The 21,310-nt window shown below is 39.0% G+C and overlaps 2 protein-coding genes across 9 annotated transcripts in view; one reads left to right on the top strand and one right to left on the bottom strand.

The window, feature by feature from the left end:
- LOC139764658 (RRP15-like protein) overlaps nucleotides 1–21,310 on the top strand; it is a 106,613-nt gene that overhangs the window by 69,269 nt on the left and 16,034 nt on the right. For 3 of the 6 annotated variants that reach the window (XM_071691520.1, XM_071691519.1, XM_071691518.1), the window contains 2 exons: nucleotides 13,146–13,876; nucleotides 19,719–19,807. In XM_071691520.1, the coding sequence (XP_071547621.1) occupies nucleotides 13,146–13,876; nucleotides 19,719–19,807 (820 nt within the window). Of the gene's footprint in view, nucleotides 1–7,467; nucleotides 8,300–13,145; nucleotides 13,877–19,718; nucleotides 19,808–21,310 lie in introns of those variants that run through there. The other 3 variants (XM_071691521.1, XM_071691522.1, XM_071691523.1) reach the window with 3 other exon arrangements.
- Atg10 (Autophagy-related 10) lies at nucleotides 1,113–6,724 on the bottom strand. 3 transcript variants are annotated; one of them, XM_071691525.1, is made up of 3 exons: nucleotides 6,525–6,724; nucleotides 4,143–4,395; nucleotides 1,117–3,056 (listed from the first exon to the last, which is right to left on the bottom strand). In XM_071691525.1, the coding sequence occupies exon 3, from the start codon at nucleotides 3,049–3,051 to the stop codon at nucleotides 2,386–2,388; it is 666 nt and encodes a 221-aa protein (XP_071547626.1). In that variant the 5' UTR covers nucleotides 3,052–3,056; nucleotides 4,143–4,395; nucleotides 6,525–6,724; the 3' UTR covers nucleotides 1,117–2,385. The 3 variants fall into 3 exon arrangements, with proteins under 3 accessions (XP_071547627.1, XP_071547628.1, XP_071547626.1); XM_071691526.1 differs by lacking the exon at nucleotides 4,143–4,395 and having other exon boundaries at nucleotides 1,113–3,056; XM_071691527.1 differs by lacking the exon at nucleotides 6,525–6,724 and having other exon boundaries at nucleotides 1,114–3,056; nucleotides 4,143–4,241.

Raw genomic sequence — 21,310 nt, 5'->3', positions numbered from 1 at the left:
CAAGGAATAGAGTGAATTGGATCGATGTGGTATACCGGGGTTGATGTGCTGTCAGTGGATTGAATCAGGGCATGTGAAGCGTCTGGGGTAAACCATGGAAAGCTGTGTAGGTATGTATATTTTGCGTGTGTGGACGTATGTATATACATGTGTATGGAGGTGGGTTGGGCCATTTCTTTCGTCTGTTTCCTTATGCTACCTCGCAAACGCAGGAGACAGCGGCAAAAAAGAAAAAAAAAAACTCCAACTACGGATACTCCTAAGACCTTCCACAAAGCATCTCTATCCACTCTGTCATATATACATATACATCCATATATTTTTTTTTTCATATATATTTGCCATTTCCTGTGTTAGAGGTAGCACCAGGAAACAGCTGAAAAAAGATGCATCCACTCACATGCACATACATAAACATATACACAAATACACATACATATACATATATACAGATTTACATATTCATACTTGCTTGCCTTCATCAATTCCCACTGCCTCCCTGCCTCATAGGAAGCAGCACAAATGCATGAAAAAAAATGAAAAACAAAGATAACATTTACATTCTCTTCTCCTCCCCTACACCCGACTGCTGCTCCCTGTGTCAGCAAGGTAGCGCCAGGCAACAGAAGTAAAGCCACATTCGCTCACACTTACTCTCTAGCTGTCACATGTAATGCACCAAAACTGCAGCTCCCTATCCTGACATCCAGGCCCTACAGACCTTTCCTTGGTTTACCCTTGACATTTCATGTTCCCTGGTTCAGTCCATTGATGGCAAATCAACCACAATATACCACAATGTTCCTATTCACTCTATTCTGTGCATGCCTTTCCCCCTCCCACAAGTTCAGGCCCCAACCACTCAAAATCTTTTTCAGTCCATCGTTCCAACTCCAATTTGGTCTCCTAGTTCTTCTTGTTCCCTCTACTTCTGACACATATATCCCCTTTGTCAACCTTTCCTCTCTCATTCTCTCCATATGCCAAACTATTTCAACATGAGGGCATTTGGTTATTTGTGGAAGACAGAGTATCACTGATAAAAAAGAAATAAAAATGTAGGGGACAGGAGAGAACCCTGAGGGACACTGCTGTTGATGGAGAGGTGGGTGGGGGTGGGGGGTGGGGAGGGAGGCTAATCCATCAACAACCATGGAGATAGATCGGAGAGAGAAGAAGCTACATATGCGGGACCAAAGTGAGGGAGGGAAGCTAAAAGGAGGGAGCTTAGAGATAAGACCCCAGTGCCACAGTCTGTCTCCATATGACCAAACCATTTCAGCACAAGCTGATAAGCTCTCTCAACTTTGCTGTGCTCACTACTACACTTCACTCCTTATACTGTCATTTCATACATATTTAACCTTCCTCATAGCAAGTACTGTTTTCAAGCATATCATTTCCAGCATGTCCACCCACCTTATCTTAGTTTTATGACATCATTTTCTTAAGACTTCTCAGTGCACCCATGACCCTTGCCTCATCTCCCACTCTATAAATGACTCCCCTTTGCCAATGAATTGCTGTTACCATCTTCTATTTTCAGATAAAGTCATTTTACCTTTTCAACCAACATGACTTTGATTTGGACATCCTTCTGTCCAAGCCATTCTGGTAACTATGTAGAGAAATAAAGAATATTGCAAATATCTCAAACACCAGCCCTTAGCACAAGAGATCATTGTGGTTAACTGCATGAAAGTACTAAACTTTTATTTGGTTTCTTTACACTTGTGATGACAAATTACTGTAAAGGATCACAGAATTCACACTCAATTACAAATGTAAGTTAAAGGAAAATAAATAGAAATTTACCTGCAAACAAAAATATTCATCTAAAAAATGCTTCAATCAGACTATTCATAGTGTACATGCTCTTTGAATGTGAAAACACCAAAAACAGGCTTTTCTGTGTTTCAGTTTACAAATTATAGTAATATGAAAAGGAAGGATATCTATGAGAGTGTATACAAGTAAGGCAAAATGAGATGAAAAGAGAATAGTAACTAAGAGGTGTAATTATAAAAGTGTTTTGAACTACAAAAGGATCAAGCTGCAAGGAGAGGCCATGTGGACCACTATGTAGGTTAATGACATAAACTTTTCTGAGTTAACAGATGCTGATATGAACGGCATTCCAAAATAGTTAGTTCTTTACGGAAGAAAAATATCTTTCAAAATCACATGACGTTTCTCCTTCATTCAAGGTAGAATCCTCCCTGAACATCACTTCCAATTATCTCTAAAGCAGCAGAACTTACAATAACAAAAATATTACATTACCGTGTGCCTGTCATGTGAATGTTGGAGTTACAATCAAAATAGGTTGACACATTACATAAAAAAGTTTTTTACAAGCTTTCAATCATTAGCAATCAATTCTATCTAATCTGTAAAATAATCTAAAGAAAGTTTAAGACCAATCACTGGTCCAAACATACTTAACCAGCTAATAATATACTGACTAATAAATTTGGAATTACTGCTAATCTTGGGCTTCAACTGACCCATTAACTTTGCTGTGTGACAGGGATGTAACTGGAAAAATGGTCTACCAAGCAAAGGATGTTCGGTCTGTGTTAAAGATTCCCATTTATTTTCCCAAATCTGTTTACTAAACTGAAAATGAACTCTTTCCCATATTTCTTCTAATGTTAATAATTTTCCTGATGAATGCCAGGCATTAAAATACAGAGTAGGGACTAAATGACCAAAATTATATACAATATGATACTCATATGTGATATACTTTTTGCTAATCACTTCTTTTACAACTGAGGGATCATATGGCTCAAGATGTTCAATACACTGCATAAAGTCTTCTTCAGCATCTTTCTGTATCATCTCAGAGTTAATGTTCTCAGACAGTTTCTGTGATGACAGGGCCATGTCTTTTTCAGAACCACATTCAAAATACATTCTCTTATAAAGATAGAAAGCACCATCTTCTTGGGTGTTACCTTTAGTTTCCCAGTTGTCTCCAAATTTCTGAGTTATTCGGATAAACTCCAAACAGGCGGTCAAAAATTCTTCATATGTCAGGGTGGCCATTATTCCTGAAACAGGTGATAGGTAAAATCTAAAAATATATCTAACTCTGTATTTCTTCTAAAATTAAGCACTCACCGGTGAAGCTCTAAGATACATAAGTGGAGTACCTGTTCAGAATTAATTAACCCTTTGGTTGTGTTACGAATTCCCAGATGCATTTGTGAATTAATTCTTTAGCAAAATATAAATGTGGTACTGGTCCTCTTTTACTACAAGCAAAACCATAAGTTTCCATATCTGGAGTTTGAATTTTTTCAAATATAATATCTAACAGCCAAGTGTAACTGATTTCTTGCTCTTTACACTCATAATGATGACTGAACTATAAAGGGAATGAAAAACTGAATTAGCTAGATTTAAAGGAAAGTTAAGCAACACTGCACTGCCAACTCAGAAGCATTCATCAAAGATCACCTTATATTTATCATTACATATAACATGAGAAATGGCATTCCATGGTTTACCCTGAATATTTCACATACCTTGGTTCAGTTCATTGGCAGCACATCAACCCCAGTATACCACTTCATTCCCATTCACTTTATCCCATGCATGCCTTTCACCTTCTAGCATGTTCAAGCCCTGATGGCACAAAATGTTTTTCACTCCATCCTTCCATCTCCAATTTGATCTCCCTGTTCCCCTTGTTCCCTCCATTGCTGACACATACGTCCTCTTTGGCAACTTTTTCTTGCTCATTTTCACCATGTGTCCAAAAAATTTCAACACACCCTCTTCTGTTCTCTTAACCAATACATAAGAATAAATAATTCTCCATCATTAATAGGAATGGCAAATTTCAGTAATAAAGTGGAGCAAGGAAACTAAACAATATCAGCAGGATACAATTTATCAAATTGCCAATTAAGCGAAGCATCAAAATTAGTTTTGGATACTGAGTGATTTCATTCTACAATGCAAGTGGAGTCTTTACAAAATACAATATGACATACCATGACTTGGAGAATTATATTTTATCTTATAATGTAAAATAAGGCAAAAACCATGGGTTATGAATATCAGAGAAAGCATGAAAATAATTGCACTAAAACATTTTTTAAAATAGTCAACAGAATCTATGAGAACCTTACCTAAAAGCCGATGAATGCCAATGAACAGATGACAAACTGAACTGTCAGTTGTGCTATCACCCAACCTCCTTAAAAGCAACCCTTCTAAGTGATCCTCATCAGTACATGAACTTAACGCAGGGAATATAAGGAGTCAAGAGAAACCACGGAGAGGTCTGTGGGCCTTGGCTGGTGTTTCAGAGCATCATACATGACAGAGTGGATGTGAGCAAATGAACCTGTTCTTCACCTGTTTATGGTGCTACCTCACCACCTGGAATATGGAGAATAAGACAAAGAAAATCTAATGTAAATCTCTGCTATAAGGAAAGGATAAGTGATTTTCCTATGGAGATTGTTTACAACTGTTCAACCAACATAGAGTAATTAACCCAGTAATTTCATGAACCCAAGCAAGTATGAATATGTTTTTTTTTTTTTTTTTTTTTTTTTTATACTTTGTCGCTGTCTCCCGCGTTTGCGAGGTAGCGCAAGGAAACAGACGAAAGAAATGGCCCAACCCCCCCCCCCCCATACACATGTACATACACACGTCCACACACGCAAATATACATACCTACACAGCTTTCCATGGTTTACCCCAGACGCTTCACATGCCTTGATTCAATCCACTGACAGCACGTCAACCCCTGTATACCACATGACTCCAATTCACTCTATTCCTTGCCCTCCTTTCACCCTCCTGCATGTTCAGGCCCCGATCACACAAAATCTTTTTCACTCCATCTTTCCACCTCCAATTTGGTCTCCCTCTTCTCCTCGTTCCCTCCACCTCCGACACATATATCCTCTTGGTCAATCTCTCCTCACTCATTCTCTCCATGCGCCCAAACCATTTCAAAACACCCTCTTCTGCTCTCTCAACCACGCTCTTTTTATTTCCACACATCTCTCTTACCCTTACGTTACTTACTCGATCAAACCACCTCACACCACACATTGTCCTCAAACATCTCATTTCCAGCACATCCATCCTCCTGCGCACATCTCTATCCATAGCCCACGCCTCGCAACCATACAACATTGTTGGAACCACTATTCCCTCAAACATACCCATTTTCGCTTTCCGAGATAATGTTCTCGACTTCCACACATTTTTCAAGGCTCCCAAAATTTTCGCCCCCTCCCCCACCCTATGATCCACTTCCGCTTCCATGGTTCCATCCGCTGACAGATCCACTCCCAGATATCTAAAACACTTCACTTCCTCCAGTTTTTCTCCATTCAAACTCACCTCCCAATTGACTTGTCCCTCACCCCTACTGTACCTAATAACCTTGCTCTTATTCACATTTACTCTCAACTTTCTTCTTCCACACACTTTACCAAACTCAGTCACCAGCTTCTGCAGTTTCTCACATGAATCAGCCACCAGCGCTGTATCATCAGCGAACAACAACTGACTCAGCGCTGGTGGCTGAATATGTACATGTGTATATATGTATATGTCTGTATATGAATGTATATACATGTATATGTTGATATGAATATGTATGTATATGAGCACTGAACCAGGGCATGTGAAGCATCTGGGGTAAACCATGGAAAGTTTTGCAGAGCCTGGATGTAGAAAGGGAGCTGTGGTTTCAGTGCATTACACATGACAGCTAGAGACTGAGAGTAAACGAATGTGGCCTTTGTTGTCGTTTCCTGGTTCAATCTATCGACAGCATGTTGACCCCAGTATACAACATCGTTCCAATTCACTCTATTCCTTGCACGCCTCTTACCTTCCTGTATGTTCAGGCCCGACCATTCAAAATCGTTTTCAATCCATCTTTCCACCTCCAATTTGGTCTCCCACTTGTCACTGTTCCCTCCACCTCTGACACATATATCCTCTTGGTCAATCTTTCCTCACTCATACTCTCCATGTGACCAAACCATTTCAAAACACCCTCTTCTGCTCTCTCAACCACACTCTTTTTATTACCACACATCTCTCTTACCCTATTATTACTTACTCGATCAAACCACCTCACACCATATATTGTCCTGAAACATCTCATTTCCAGCACATCCACCTTCCTGCGTACAACCCTATCTATAGCCCACGCCTCGCAACCATATATCATTGTTGGAACCACTATTCCTTCAGACATACCCATTTCTGCTCTCCCAGATAACGTTCTCGCCTTCCACACATTCTTCATTGCCCCCAGAACCTTCGCCCCCTCCCCCACCCTGTGGAACCAGCTGCCAAGTACAGTAGCGGAAGCTACGTCGGTCTTTAGGTAGTTTTAAACGAAGGGTGAAAGTGTATATGGGTTCAGGCGGTTGGTTGTAGGGTTGACAGACTGCCTAGCATGGGCTAACAGGCCTCTTGCAGTGTAACCACTTCTCATGTTCTTAAGTATATGAGCACCAAGACCATGTACCCACCGTGGTTATCCTGTTCACCAAACGTCCGTTATTCTTCAGTTCAGATTCTCTTCATTCAACGGCTATAAAATTCACTGAGAATATGCACGATCCTGTGTCGTATATATTGTCTATTGGCATTGCCAGCCGACAGTGTCAGGTAGATTTTTTTGTAAACCAGAATTCTCGGTGTGTGTACATCAGGAGGGATTGGTCACGTTCACCTGACATGTTGAGGCGACGTGTGATCTGAATTGCAAGTTTAGCCCTTTCTCCGTTGTCCATCAAAACCATGACATATTCTTAACATGGTTTAAAAACAATGACAAACTTGTATACTATGCGTCCAATTGGTTTTTATAAGACGCAGAATTACAATATCCGCTACCATAAATTGCTAACACTGGATGAAGCGGGGTATGAAATGTTTTCTAGATCAGGCTGAATATGATATGCTGTGATAAAATCAATCTATAAAGCATATATTATCATGGCTATAAACGAAATTCTCCCAAGGTGGTGGTTGTGCGGTTGCCTTAACGCAAATAATATCAGGATGCGTATATGATAATCATTTCCATTGGAGAGGGATCAGCTTTAAACCCACGTCTTGGATGGTGTAAAGCCCATGAATAACAGCTAAGGGATTAAACATGGATACAGGATTCAGCCTGTGGTGATATATGAGCCATGAAAGCAAATGGCGTAGTAACCAATTCTTTAGGGGCCCATAATTTAGAAGAGCTGTGTTCATGGAAGGATGCAACTTAACATTTCTGTTAACTAAATAAGTAACAGTATACATGGATTTCCACAAATCCCTAATTCTCATAGTTTTTAGCCAATTCAAGAAGTCGGCAAAAGACAAGTATATTAACCAGGGGACGATAAGAAACGGTGCTATATAAGAAAATCTGAATACTGTTTGTTTGTCGTGGTTCGCCCTATGTGCCAGCTGATCAGTTGCCAGTGTGACGCACGTGCTGGTGGGGTTAACTGGCAGCTGTCTTAGCTACAGAAAACCATCACCTACTAGACGCAGAAATAGAAAGATAACAACAGCTCCACACTCTTAGTTTATCTTGAATACGCTGAACAGGCAGTGAAAGCTCACAGTTAAGGTTATAAATTAAAAATTGTCGTAACCTTCATGGATCACCCATAGTGCACCTAAGAATTTACTTAACCCATGAAAGCATTGAGCCTGGTAAATAAGTTATCAGTATAAATAAGCGAGACTAATGTACACCTTAAGTTATCAGTATAAATAAGCGAGAGTAGTGTACCCCTTAGATAAGTTATCAGTAAAATTAAGCGAGACCAGTGTACACCAATAGGCGCTTTTTATGCCCTCTACATTTGGATGATTTTGATATAATTTTGTCAGAGTAGTTTAACGTAGTTTTTCTTGAATTGGCGTGATGTGGTAGAGCTGATAGTTTCATTTGGTTGTCTATTACAGTAGTCAACCAATCTCTATGAGGAGTGTGTAATGTTTTTACTCCTTCGATTCTCAAGTAGAATCTAGTGATCTTACTCTCTTAACTTGCTCCTGTTCTCTAGAAAGAGCTTTGAGCTGTTGATATTTTATAGTTTTATGATTTTATTAAGTCACCTGTTTCTTCTTCAGTGTAGTTAATCTGAGTCGATGCAGTCTTTCTTCATATGTCGTTTCTTAACTCTGGAACTATTTTAGTAGCTCTTCTGTGGACTTTTTCGAAAGCAATTATATCTTGTTAAATAAGACCATGCCTGAACAGCATACTCCAGGTATGATCTCAAGTGACTCTTAAATAGTAAGTTACCTCAATCCTGCCTTTTGACTGGCTTTTCTCCCTATATTTGAAATGTGGTTTGTAATTTTCATATCCCTCATCATTAGTGCTCTCAGGTCTTTAATTTACTGCCACAAGTTTTTAACAAACATCTGATAATCTATATTTACAATACTGCAACCAAAGTGCATCTATCAACTTACATTTATCTGAATTGAATTTTAATTTTCATGTGTCTGACCAAGTCATTTGTCATTATAGATCACCTTGAAGAGTATCTGCTTTTATTGTAAATTTTTGTGCCATCTGCAAATAATTTACAGATTGTGAGATCTTTTACAAATATCAGGAATATAATTGGCCCAAGAACTGGTCCCTGAAGGTGAGGTACTCCACTTGTCTTGTCAACCCACTCGAACTTGGAGTGTTTTTCGTATCTTTAACCAATTACCCTGATAATCATATTTTACTTTTCTTGTGTCTGTGTTTTGCATATGGTGTTTAACAATGTAGAAATGTGTTCTGTGCACATTGCTTTCTCTTTATAGCTATTTGAAACATCTCTGTTAAGCCATAGACGTTTCCCTTTATTATATGTAGTTCTTGGTATAATATAGTCTGATACACTTGTAATATGCTCTTTCAAATATATTCCATGCTTGCGAGATTTTTTCCTACAAAGATTTTCCCAGTCCAACTTAAAGTGCTCGAGGGAGTTCCTAGAGGGAATAGGCATCAGAGGTACGAAAAGATAGTTAGATTGGAAAATGTATAAGTAAAGTGGTGTTATAAGGCTGATGGTGCTAATAGCTTTTGATACTGAATTATTTCATTTTGCAGTGGTAATGTTTAAAGAACTGAGGTAAATGGCAGAATATGATGTAGTGGGTAGGTGAACGGTAAAGGTGTATTTTAGTTCCGCATCAAAAGATTTTTACCTCACCTCTCTTAAGGAACTTCTTATTGAATTGAGGCTAGTAAAAGGGGTCTTTGTCTTTCAACACATACTAGTGGTTACTGATACAATGTACCTTTGTAAATCTGGTTGCCTCTCTTTATGAGGCTTTTGAGTATGCTGCTATCAGAAGAGGATGGTCTAGAACATGAGCCATTTGTCATCAAGGATGTCATTATTTTTTTGCTCTTGGGCAATCACATGGCTCTGTCCATAGGCAAGAAATGTAGCTTGTGAAAAATTAAAACCATTTCATATTGTAGGGAGAGCCCTGTAAGCATCCATTTATTTTCCCTTTCCTTCCTTGTGTTCCTTTACTTTTTGGAAACCACTTCTTGATTCTAGACAGTAGCAGGGCCCCAGCCACAGTGTATTCAGTGAATGAATACACTGTAATTGAGAGACTTGAGAGGTAGTTAGACTGCACCTCATCTTTTTGCCACGAAATAGTTGGATGAGCTGTTAAACTGTTGTTGAGTCTAGTGATGAGCATCTAATAGCTTCATATGTTTTATGATGAATACACTATTTTTTGGGGTAAAATTGTTTTAATCTTCCATTGAGCAAATGCTCTCTCAAATGCTCATTGGTTTTTGCCTATAGTAGAGATATGACGATTCACCTTTCAGAATGTACTTTTCAATGCTGATGGAATTCTCTTCAGTTTAACTGAAGTGCAATATAAAAATGAAGAAATTATGCCTTGCTTCAATTGGATTTGGAGCAGTTTCATTCAGTAAGGTATTAAGTATGGGAATTGTGTAGAAAGGCTTTCTTCCTTGGAGTTTTTCCTTGCAGTCAAGAATGAAATGACTGAAATTTGATGTTACATCATGAAAGACACAGTAACCTGTAAAAGGAAATTATTGTAGTTGCAAGAAAACATTTGGTAGGGGATGACACTTCAGCATACAGTATGAGGGTTTGTGATTGTCTGTGAACTGAAATAAAGTGCTTACTGCAAGTAGTTGAAGGAATAAGCATATGATAAAGCTGCCTCTTTTTCTATTCACTGTACTAATATTTGTCATCTTTTTAGTTACCTCTCTTATGTTGAATACCATCTGTTTAGTACCATTCCTAATGTCTTCTCTCTGATGTCAACTGCCTCCTTTCCATATCCAACTACAATCTCCATTCACAGTTCTGGTTCAAAGGTGGTGTCTGTGCTTATTCCAACATCATTACACCTTTTGCACTCCTCGAGGACCTTGAGTCCCTAAACTTTGGTATTATTTGGCTTAAGGTTTGTCTTCCAACTACCAGACTTTCCCTTTGTTTTGCGCACTGCTTTATTAAATTACATATTTTATGTCTCTTCAACTATCTAAACTTTTGCCATGAGACTGTGGCATCCTCTTACCCACAACCTGAGATCCTCTACTTAAAAGATTTCAGCATTCACGATATGGAGTGGTTGAATTCCTCCCAACAGATGGAGGGGGATTGAAGCCCTCACATTCTCCATTCTCAGTGATATAGAGCTATCCATCTCCCACCTCACCCATATTCCTGACCACTATGACCACTCTTGATATTCTGGATCTGTTTTTCAACTCTAATCCATCTCACTGTAACTACACAAACTTTATCCTGATTGGTTCTTCTGATCACACACTCATAGATATATCTACTTTAATGGCACTTCCCCCTCCAGCAGCCCATTCTAAACATAGATAATGGGACCTCAACAAAACTGACTGGAATTGTTTGAAAATTCTTGTCTTTAGGTAAATTACTGTTTCTTATGTGGTGATGCTTGTGTCTCTGCCAAGTGCATAGCAGAGATAATTGATGTAAGAATGAAAGCATTTATCCCCATCTTCCTCCAAGATGACAAGAGTTCCTGTTCTGAGCTCTTTCAGGCAAGGGATCAGGCATAACAGGCTTGGAAAAACTCTCCTTCCTCCAACTTCCATTGAGTATTTATCACAGCCCATAATCATTGCAACTGTTATGCATGAGGTAAAACATTCCTTTATTCAAAGAAAGTATGATAACCTCTCCTCTTCATCAACTAATAGGTCTTTCTCATCTTTGGCTATGGGCATCACTGACAACTTGTATCGCTTTACTTCTTTCATTTTCTGTTCTGACGGCACTTTAGCTGTCTCTCTTGTAGACAAAACAACCCTCTTTGACTCCCATTTCTACTTTACTCTTACTCTTCCTTAGGTGACTTAACTTTCCCTTATCCCCTGATGCTTCTCTTACTAATCCTATGTCACTTCCTGTAATCTTGTTTTGATATGTCCTTAGAGTGCTTCTCTCTCTGGATATATGCATATTTTATGGTCCTGATGGCATCCACCCATGCGTACTGATAGAGTGTGCCTCAGAACTTTCACCTATGCTAACTTGTCTTTTCCTTTTCTGATTAAAACCACTATTCCTACTTCTTGAAAGCATGCATTGGTACATCTCATCCCTAAGAAGGTTGACCATTCTAACCTCTCTAACTGTCATCCTGTTGCTTTGACGTTTACCATTTCCAAAGTCTTTGAATCCCTACTCAGTTCCCATATCATCATACATCTTGAATCTCACTGTCTTCTTTATGATCACCAATACGGCTTCCACACGGCAGGATCCACAGGTGATATTCTTTCTTGTCTTACTAATTTCTGATCATCATCCCAGACAGATTTTGGGGAATTCTGTGTAGTTGCCCTTGACATATTCAAAGCTTTTGATGGGGTTTAGCATTGGGGTCTCATCTCTGAGCTCCCCTTTTTGGTTTCCCATTCTTATTTGTTCCTCTCTGGCCAATCTGTCTCTATGGGTGTGAATGGTTCAGCCTGTCCCCTTTGTTCCATCAACTGTGATGTCCCTCATATACTATCCTGTTTTCTGCCATTTTCCTAATTTCTGTCAAGGATTTCCTTCCACAAATAACCAAATGCACTTGTATGCTGATGATTCAACACTGCACTCCTTCTCATCCTTCAGGTCTGCTCTGTCTTCTCTCACTCGATTCACATCTCATGCCGATGCAACTTCCTTAATAAACTCAGACTTGGACTAGATATTTCATTCGAGTAGACAGTATCTGGTTAAGTTTAATGTCTCCAACACCCAGTTTCTACCTATCTCTCTATTGAAAATTCCTCAACTTCCCTCTCTCCTTCAACAGTTTTGTAATTCCACCTAGTCCCTGTGCACATACTTGGTATTATTGTTACATCCATTCCTTCTTTGAAACTCTATATTATGGAAATAGCTGTCTGCCTCTCAGAAACTGAGAGACTGGTTTAGATGGTGAAATTTCTTTTCCCAACAGTTACTCCATTTATACAAATGATTGTTCTGACCTTGTATGGATTACTGTTCTCCCATCTGAGGTGGTTCTAGCTCTGCATCCATACTTGACAGAATCGAGTCAAAAGTGGTCTGACTTGTACACTTTCCTGGGCTAACTTCAAAACTTGACCTGCTTTGGTTTTTGCTTCCAAGAGCAAGCCGAGTGTGAGCCAACACCTCTAGCTAGACCCTGCAATACTTGGCAAGCTGCTTTATTTCATGATTATTGTGAGGCCATTGGTAACTCAAGGGTAGGCCGATTTGATAACCTTTTCTTTCCTTACACCTTAAAGCTTTGGAACTCGCTTCCCTATCATGTCTTTCCCAATAACTATGTTCCAGTACATTTGAAAAGACGGGTTTTTCACTTCCTCCAATATGTAAATACTTTCCCTTGTCCTGTACTTTTCCCTTTTAACCTCTCTATATTTCAATTAAGGCCCAACCTTGATGTGGACTTTCATCTGTGACTGAAACCTTCAACATAAAAAAAAAATGACAGGTTAATAACTATTAACTGCAAATAGTTGTGAAAGGTAGCCTATTTATTAAGTAAAGTAGCTAACATGTTGAGTAGGTGTCTGAATTATAATCCAATTTTCTTTTTTTTAGGTTATGCAACTATGGCCATCTCAAATGGTAATCCTTTGAATAAACCCAGAGTTACTGAAGATGAATCAAATCTTGAAGACAGTGGTAGTGAAGTAGAGTTTGGGAATGATAAAGAAGCAGAACTAGGAGGGGATTGCAAAATGGAAGCTGAAGATGGTAATGATGTGGAAGATATCAAGGAAATGGAGGAGGAGGATAACATTCTAAATCAAATCTCAGAAGAAAAATGTAATGCGGTTAAAGCAAAAGATATAGCGCAAGAAGATATTGCCTCAGGTAATAAGAAAGAGGGTGAGTGTGCTGTAAATTACAGTGCCTGTGATGACTTCAAAATCAAAAGTAAATTGGCATCTGATCAAGCTGTAGTTTCTGTAAAGAGTACTATAAGAAGTACCAGAGTAGTAGAGGATACTAGTAGTGAATCCGAGATGGATTCTGAAGATGCTAATGATAGTGTTGATGATGATGAGAGTGACAAAATGAAAGACAAGAAAGTTGGCAACAGAGGTCTAGCAAATGTGATGGCTAAGATCTTAGCAACAAAGAAATCTGAAAATGTAATATTATCAAAAGCAAAGAAAGATAAGACATTCATTAAGGAAGCAGAGGATATAAGTGATGACAGTTTTGAGGTTGTTGATGGCAGTGGGAAAGTTAAGAAAGAACCAAAAACCAAGGAGGAGAAAGACAACAAACTGGTCACACAGTCATTGATTAAGAAAGAATTAGAGGTAAGTTACAGCAGCCATTGATTTATATTATTAATGACTTAAGGTAGCTCATGGTTATACTGTTAAGTCTGATTAATAAAACTTTATAAATTTTTATATTGCTGTTTTATATACGTAATTTTATAAAATCACAGCCACTGTAGTTCATTATACTCATGCTTTTATACTTCTGATTACCATTTGGCTGTAGGAATGTCTTCAGGCATTTGTATTTTCAGCTTTTAGTCTGTTAACCTGTCCCTTTTTATCTCAAAACTTTTGTTTAAGATATTGTGTGATTAGTTTTGTTTCTTCCTTTTTATTCTGTTTATCCTTTCTTTGGTTTCTATAGTCTTTAATCTTGTATAGTATCTTTCATCTTCCCTTTTGATTTAACAGACCAGTCAAAATTATAGCTACAGGTAGCACACTTCGTAATATCAGTAGGTAACAGAAAAGTGGATACGACTTGATTGGTCACCTCTTACTCAAATTACTCTTTATTTTGCTAAGTCTGTTTAAATTAGTTCTGATGCTGAGAGCCACATGTAAATTGTATATTGTCTCTGGGTATGGGCTTTATTCAGTGGCTTGTAGGCTGCATGTCTCATCGGTCGGTCAGGATTTGCCTGGCAATGACACAAAGTCTTACTTGAAAGCACTGCCTTGTTTTGATATGGAAGTGCAATGAATGTTGAAGGCTCCAGTCACGGACAAAAGTCCACATCAAGGCTGGGCCTTAATTGAAGCATAGAGAGAATTATGGAATGGAAGAAGAAAAGACAAGGGAAAGTATTTACGAATTTTGGAGGAAGTGAAAGGCTTGTCTTTTGAAATGTGCCAGGTCATACTTATTGGGGGAAAACATGAGAAGATAGAGAGTTCCAAAGCATCGACACGTAGGGAAAGAAGCAGGTATCAGTATGACTTACTCCTCAGCTGCCAATGGCATAACAATGATCGTATGATGTAGCAGCTTGTTAAGTATTGCGTGGCCTAGCGAGTGGTGGGGGCACACAAGCAGCCAGTTCTCAAGAGCAAAAACCAAAGTAATACCTATAGAATAGGGAAAGTGAACCAACATTGTGACATAGGACAAGGGGGTCAAGTTTGGAAGTTAGCTTGGGATAGTTTATAAGTAGGATTGCTTTTGACTCAACTCTGTCAAGAAAGCATATAGAGCTAGAACCACCCCTAATGTGAGAGCAATACTCCACACAAGGAGCAACATCTAAACAGGACACCCAGTTTCTTACAGGCAGACTTAGCTATTCCTTTAATGTGGAGTTTCCAAGAAAGAGTGGATGTTACAATAATACCAAGTATGTTCATTGAGTCAAGAGGTGGAATTACAGAGCCATCAAAGGAGAGATGAGAGTTGTAAGTAGTTTTCTATAGAGAGATGGGTTGAAATTGGGTCTTGGAGGCATTAAACTTATCAAGATTTTGTGTACCTCACTGAGATATCCTGTCCAAGTCTGAGTTTATTGAGGAGTCAATGTCAGGATGAGATGCAGATTGAGTGAGAGAAGAGGGAACAGAATTAAAGAATGTGGATGAAAGTAGTATTGAGTCCTCAGCATATGAATGCATTGGATTATTTGTGAAGGAGAGGAAATCATTGAAAACAAGGAGAAAAATTGTAGGGAACAGGACAAAACCTTAGAACACCACTGTTGATGGAGAAAAGGGGGGTGGCTGATCCATCAACAACCACAGAGATAGATCATCTGGAGTGGAAGCTAGATATGAAGGAGCAAAGTGAGGGAGGGAAGCTCAGAGATGAGATCCTAATGCCACACTTTGTCAAAATCCATGGATAAGTCAAGGGCAACTGTACATGATTCCCTAAAATGTTTCAGGGATGATTACTAGACATTAGTAAGATAGGAAAGAATATCACCAGTGGATCTCACTTTATGGAAGTGATACTAGTGATCAGAGAGAAGACTGTGATTTTCAGTGTTTAAGGATATGGGAGTTGAGGAGGGATTCACAGACTTTGGAAATGGTAGATGTCAAAGCAATAGGACAATAGTTAGAGGAGTCAGAATGGTCACCCTTCTTAGGGATGGAATGTATTAATGCATTTTTCCAAGGAGAAGGAAAAGTTTTGGTTTTTATGCAGAAATAGAAGAGATAAGCAAGTACAGGTGCAAGTTCAGAGGCACACTCTTCACTACTTAGGGATGGATGCCATCAGGACAATAAGCCTTGCTCATTTCCAGAGAAGGAAGCACCTTTCGGACAGTCCAAAAAGAGATTATGGGAAGAGGCATAGGATTAACAAAAGGAGCTTCAGAGGGTGAAGGAATGTTCAAGTCATCCAAGGTGGGGTTAGAGGAGAAACGGGAACCAAAGAGAGTTGCTTTGTCTTTAGGAGAGAGAGCTATAGTACTGGCAGAATGGGAAAGTGAAGGAAAGGTAGAGTGACAGAAGGTGTTAGAGATGTCCTTCAATAAAAACCAGAAAGACCTATCACTGGATGACAAGGAGAGGTCATTGCACTTCCTTTGAATCAAGGAACACTTTGCCTCATGGATAACATGCTTGCAGTGATTATGAACAATGATAAAAGCTGAATGGAACCCAGAGGGAGTTTTTCTAAGCCCGATATGCCTGATCCCTTGTCTGAATGGCCTCAGAACAGGAACAGGTGAACCCTGGATTGGATGAAGAGGTCGTCTTGGAGGAAGAGGGGATAAATGCTTCTATTCCCGCAAGAATAACCTCTGCTATGCTATGCGTTTGGGAGAGATAGAAACATCACCATATAAGAAAGTAATTTACCCAAGGAATGAGGTGTTTGAAATGCTTGGAGATATACTCTTATAGGTTGTAGAATTATTAGTTGGAAACAAGGTCGTGAGATATAGGAATGAAAAGTGCAATGCATGGTGGATGGAAGAAATTAGAAATGCTCTAGGAGAGAAGAAAAAGGCATATGGTAGATTGCTTCAAAGGAATGTACCTGTGAAAGTTCAGCAAAGGAGGAGGGAAGAATATTAAATGTGTGAGCAGAATGTTAAGAAGCTGATAGAGGAAAGCAGAGAAAGAGTAGATGAAGATTTTGGAAGAAAGTTGAGTGAAAAGTTATGGGTAAGTAAGAAACTGTACTGGAATGAAGTGAAAAGGGAAAGAGGTGGATGTGTAAGTGGAAATGTTAATGTGGGAAATAAGGAAGGAAGTGAAAGGAAGATGGACAGAGTATTTTGAATTGATGAATGTTTGAGGCAGCAGTTGTTACATGCATGGGTATGGAGGATGGAAGGAAAAGGAAACAAGTGCAAGGGCCTATAACAAAAGGGGAGGTAAGAAGAGTAATAATAAGGCTGAAGGTAGGAAAGGCACCTGAAGTGGATGGGATTACAGCTGAAATGCTGAAGTATGGAGGAGATATTGTTATAGGGAAAGATACTAAGAATGTTTTTACCAATTTTAGGGGAATAAGTTTATTAAGTATACCAGGAAAAGTGTATGCAAGAATTTTGATTGATAGAGTGATGGAAATAACATTCAGAATAAGTGAGGAGCAAGAGGGTTTTAGGAAAGTTAAGGATTGTGTGGGTTAGATGTTTGTGGTAAAGATGACTGTGGAAAAGTATTTGGCAAAAAGTAAGTTATACACAGCTTTATAGATTTGGAGAAAGTGTGTGACAAGTCAAGTAGAGTGCTTTATGGGATGTGTTAAGTACTTATGGGGTAGGGGCAATTGTTGGATGATGTGAAAGCCTTTTATAGAGAGCAAGTGCATGCGTAAGAAAGGATGAAGAGCTGAGCAAAAGTTTTGGTATACAAGTGGATGTCAGGCAGGGCCGTGTGATGTCACTGTGGCATTGCAACATATATATGGATAGAGTGATAAGAAAGGTGAAAGCAAAACTAGCGAAAGGAGGTGCAGTACAGGATGGAAGAGTCACTGGCTCCCTTAATAGAATAATGAATGGTAGAGGTTTAAGTATGGAAGTAAAGGGATGATTGAGACAGCATAGCCCTCCCAACTCTGAACCTATGCAGCCAAAACATGTGACCTGAAATGAATCGCACAGGTTAAGAATCCAGGCAATGGAAATGAGCTATTTGAGTGGAGCATGTGGTATGACAAGATGAAATGAAGAAAGAAATGAAGGGGTGTATGAGGGATGTGGTATGGCAGGGAATGAATCGTGGAGTGGTAGGGTGGATGTCACAGCCTCATGTCAGGAATTTAGATAGTCAAAGAATGTTATGAAGTTTGTTTTAGTTTAAAGATCATATGTTAAAACAGAATGTTAGGGGTAATATGGAGACAAACCTTAAGCCAGATGATCCCAGAGTTTGGAGATTCAAGGTCCATGAGGTATGTAAAAAGTGTGCTGGTTTTGTGATAGGTGTGCACTCCTATATAAATATATGTATCTCCAATGCCTGCACCTTCCTGTAAACTCTTTCAAGGAGGTGGCCACAGCAGAAATCTCTATAACTGTTGAATTCAGGTGCAGCTTCTTAGCTTTTAGTGCCTCACCTTTAACAAGCCAGTGGAAGAGGGCAGCTTAGAGGTGTTTTCAGAGGCACCTACCTAATGTTCCAACCAACTACTTGTGGCTAATGTGCCTACCTCATGTTCTTTCCTATGTTCCAACTTACTACTACCTAATGCTCCTGCCTATATTTCAACCTAATGCTCCTGTCTAATGTTCCTACCTACTTCCTATATCTATTGCTCCTACCATTTTGCCAAAAGGCAGGGGTAGTGCACAGCGCTCATCGCAGGAAAATCTAGTTACAAAGAATGAGTTGTGTGAGTTAAGTGTTGTCAAGTGTTGTATTTACATGGAGAGATTGTATGTTTGTGAACAATGCCAGCAGTCTACATGTGGGTGAGGTAGATAGAAAAGACAACTGCTTAGGTCAAAGGAGTGCAACTTGACAGCCACTTAAGGGCTGGCTCACTACACAGCCATCACTAATTCTCCCAGTACCCAGGCAGGTAGTACCAGTAATATACATCCCTTTTCAATGGCTGCCTACAAACTACTACCTACTCCTCTGAAGTGAAATCATAAGTGAGGGCTATTGTTTGAGATACTAAAGAAATTAATTAGTAGGCAGCTGGGTCTTAGAGAGCAGTAAGGTACAGGTTGAGCAACCCTAATCTGAAAATCTGAAATGCTCTGAATTCCAAAATGTTTTGAGTGGCGACATGACATTACAAGTGGAAAATTCCACACCGGATCTCACTTACCCATGCTAGGCTCTGATGCTCTGTTGGTGCCAGTTTGTTACAAACCACCATCACTGCCAGACCTATGTGCATTACTTGCAGTGTTTTTTGCTTATTCTCTGCTCTGTGTGAATAAGTGTAGGAAAATGATTGCTTATCAGCAGCATATGAATTCAGAGTCTGGAATGAAGGTGATGCCAAACAACCACAGATTGTCCACATGGGCAGCTGACATTGTGACACCTTAGCTTTCTGAGGATTCAGTGTTACACAAACCTTGTTTCATGCACAAAATTATTAAAAATATCGTATGTATTACCTTCAGGCTATGTGTATAAGTTGTATATAAAACAGAAATGAATAATGTGTTTAGACTTGGGGTTCCATCCCCAAGATATCTATTATCCATCATTACAATTGTGGAAGGAAACAGGATGGTTTGGAAACAAATAGGTTAGGGCTGATACATACTTCTACTTTTTGACCATTTAAGTCTTCCTCAGGAAATACTGATTCCAGCTTTCAGTGGGACTGTGTTCCCCAGCAAGTGATGGTCACCTGGTTGGATGTCTTGGCCCCCAACTTTCATTTGTTATTATTGAAAGTGATAGGTCTTCAGAATAGTCATTGTTAATCAGATTTTTTTTTTTCTAATTTCAGAAAAAAATATGGGGGAGAAGATTCAGGGTGAAGCCAAGCATAAAGAAAGACTGGGAGAAAGAAAGACGACTGAGAGTGTTAGCCACACAGTGAGTATGACCAGCTTAATAATCAACTCATAAATTACTGTAGCCATCTTACCATAACACTTACCATAATACTTCAAAGTATTGAATGCAGTGAACTAGTACATTATTCTTTCACATAACATAGGTAAATGCATGCATGTTACAAAGATTTACGAGGCACTTTGGTTATTATACTCTAGCCAATGTTGGTTCTGGTCTTTGTTTCCTGTTAATGATCTCTCATGTTATACCAGGGGTCATTTTCTTAGAGAAAGGCTGGTGCAAGCATATCTGGTAAACAAAAGATTTTCCATTGTAAAAGGGATTCTGTTGCCAACTGATGACAGTCCTCATTTGATGAAAATTCTGTATTGCAATATATTTTAGAAATAATTCAATATCAATATTCTGTAATTGTTATTCACAAAACATTATTAATGAACATACTTTGCATACCAATACATTCTGTTCTCTGTAAGATAAGCTGATGTCAGGTAAATCTAGAGAACTACCCCTAGAGGGTTGTGTGTAGGTTCTCGATTTGTTATTTTTTTTTCATACTATTTGCCATCTCCTGCGTTAGCAAGGTAGCATTAAGAACAGAGGACTGAGCCTTTGAGGGAAATCCTCACTTGGCTCCCTTCTCTGTTCCTTCTTTTGGAGAATCAAAAACGAGAGGGGAGGATTATATACTTGCCCCTTTCCATAAACAACCCCATCCATAAACAAATTAAACAACCATGGAGACATCAGATACCCCTGCCACAAACCAACATTCACTGAGAACCAATCACTTTGCTCTCTTCCTACACATACACATGTCTTACATCCTTGATAAAAACTTTTCATTGCTTCTAACAACTTGCCCCCCACATCATATATTCTTAATACCTTCCACAGGGCATCTCTATCATATGCCTTCTCCAGATCCATAAATGCTACAGACAAATCCATTTGCTTTTCTAAGTATTTCTCACATACATTCTTCAAAGCAAACACCTGATCCACACATCCTTTACCACCTCTGAAACCACACTGCTCCTCCCCAATCTGATGCTCAGTACATGCCTTCACCCTCTCAATCAATACCCTCCCATATAATTTACCAGGAATACTCAACAAACTTATACCTCTGTAATTTGAGCACTCACTTTTATCCCCATTGCCTTTGTACAATGGCACTATGCAAGCATTCCTGAACATCAGTAATAATTATCCAGGGATCTTACTATCTGCACAGTTGTATGCATCTTGTTGACCTTTGAAATAATTCACATTATTTTGATACACCTGTACTCAAGATTTACAGACAAAATTCTATTTTTTGATTATGCAGCCCCAATCTCTATATGAAAACCATTGGTCTCGCACCTTTCCAGTACTCCTGCAGTAGTGATTGCTGTCTCTATGTTTTTTTTTTTTTTTTTTTTTTTTTTTTTTATACTTTGTCGCTGTCTCCCGCGTTTGCGAGGTAGCGCAAGGAAACAGACGAAAGAAATGGCCCCCCCCCCCCCACATACACAT

The sequence above is a fragment of the Panulirus ornatus genome, chromosome 50 (genome assembly GCF_036320965.1).
Source record: "Panulirus ornatus isolate Po-2019 chromosome 50, ASM3632096v1, whole genome shotgun sequence".
Taxonomy (NCBI): domain Eukaryota; kingdom Metazoa; phylum Arthropoda; class Malacostraca; order Decapoda; family Palinuridae; genus Panulirus; species Panulirus ornatus.
Note: the sequence above shows the minus strand (reverse complement) of the source record. Positions and strands in the feature narration are given on the sequence as shown.

What these genes read in the sequence shown, in the direction of transcription:
- Atg10 (XM_071691526.1), bottom strand. Translation starts at nt 3,051, where the DNA reads ATGGCCACCCTGACATATGAAGAATTTTTGACCGCCTGTTTGGAGTTT.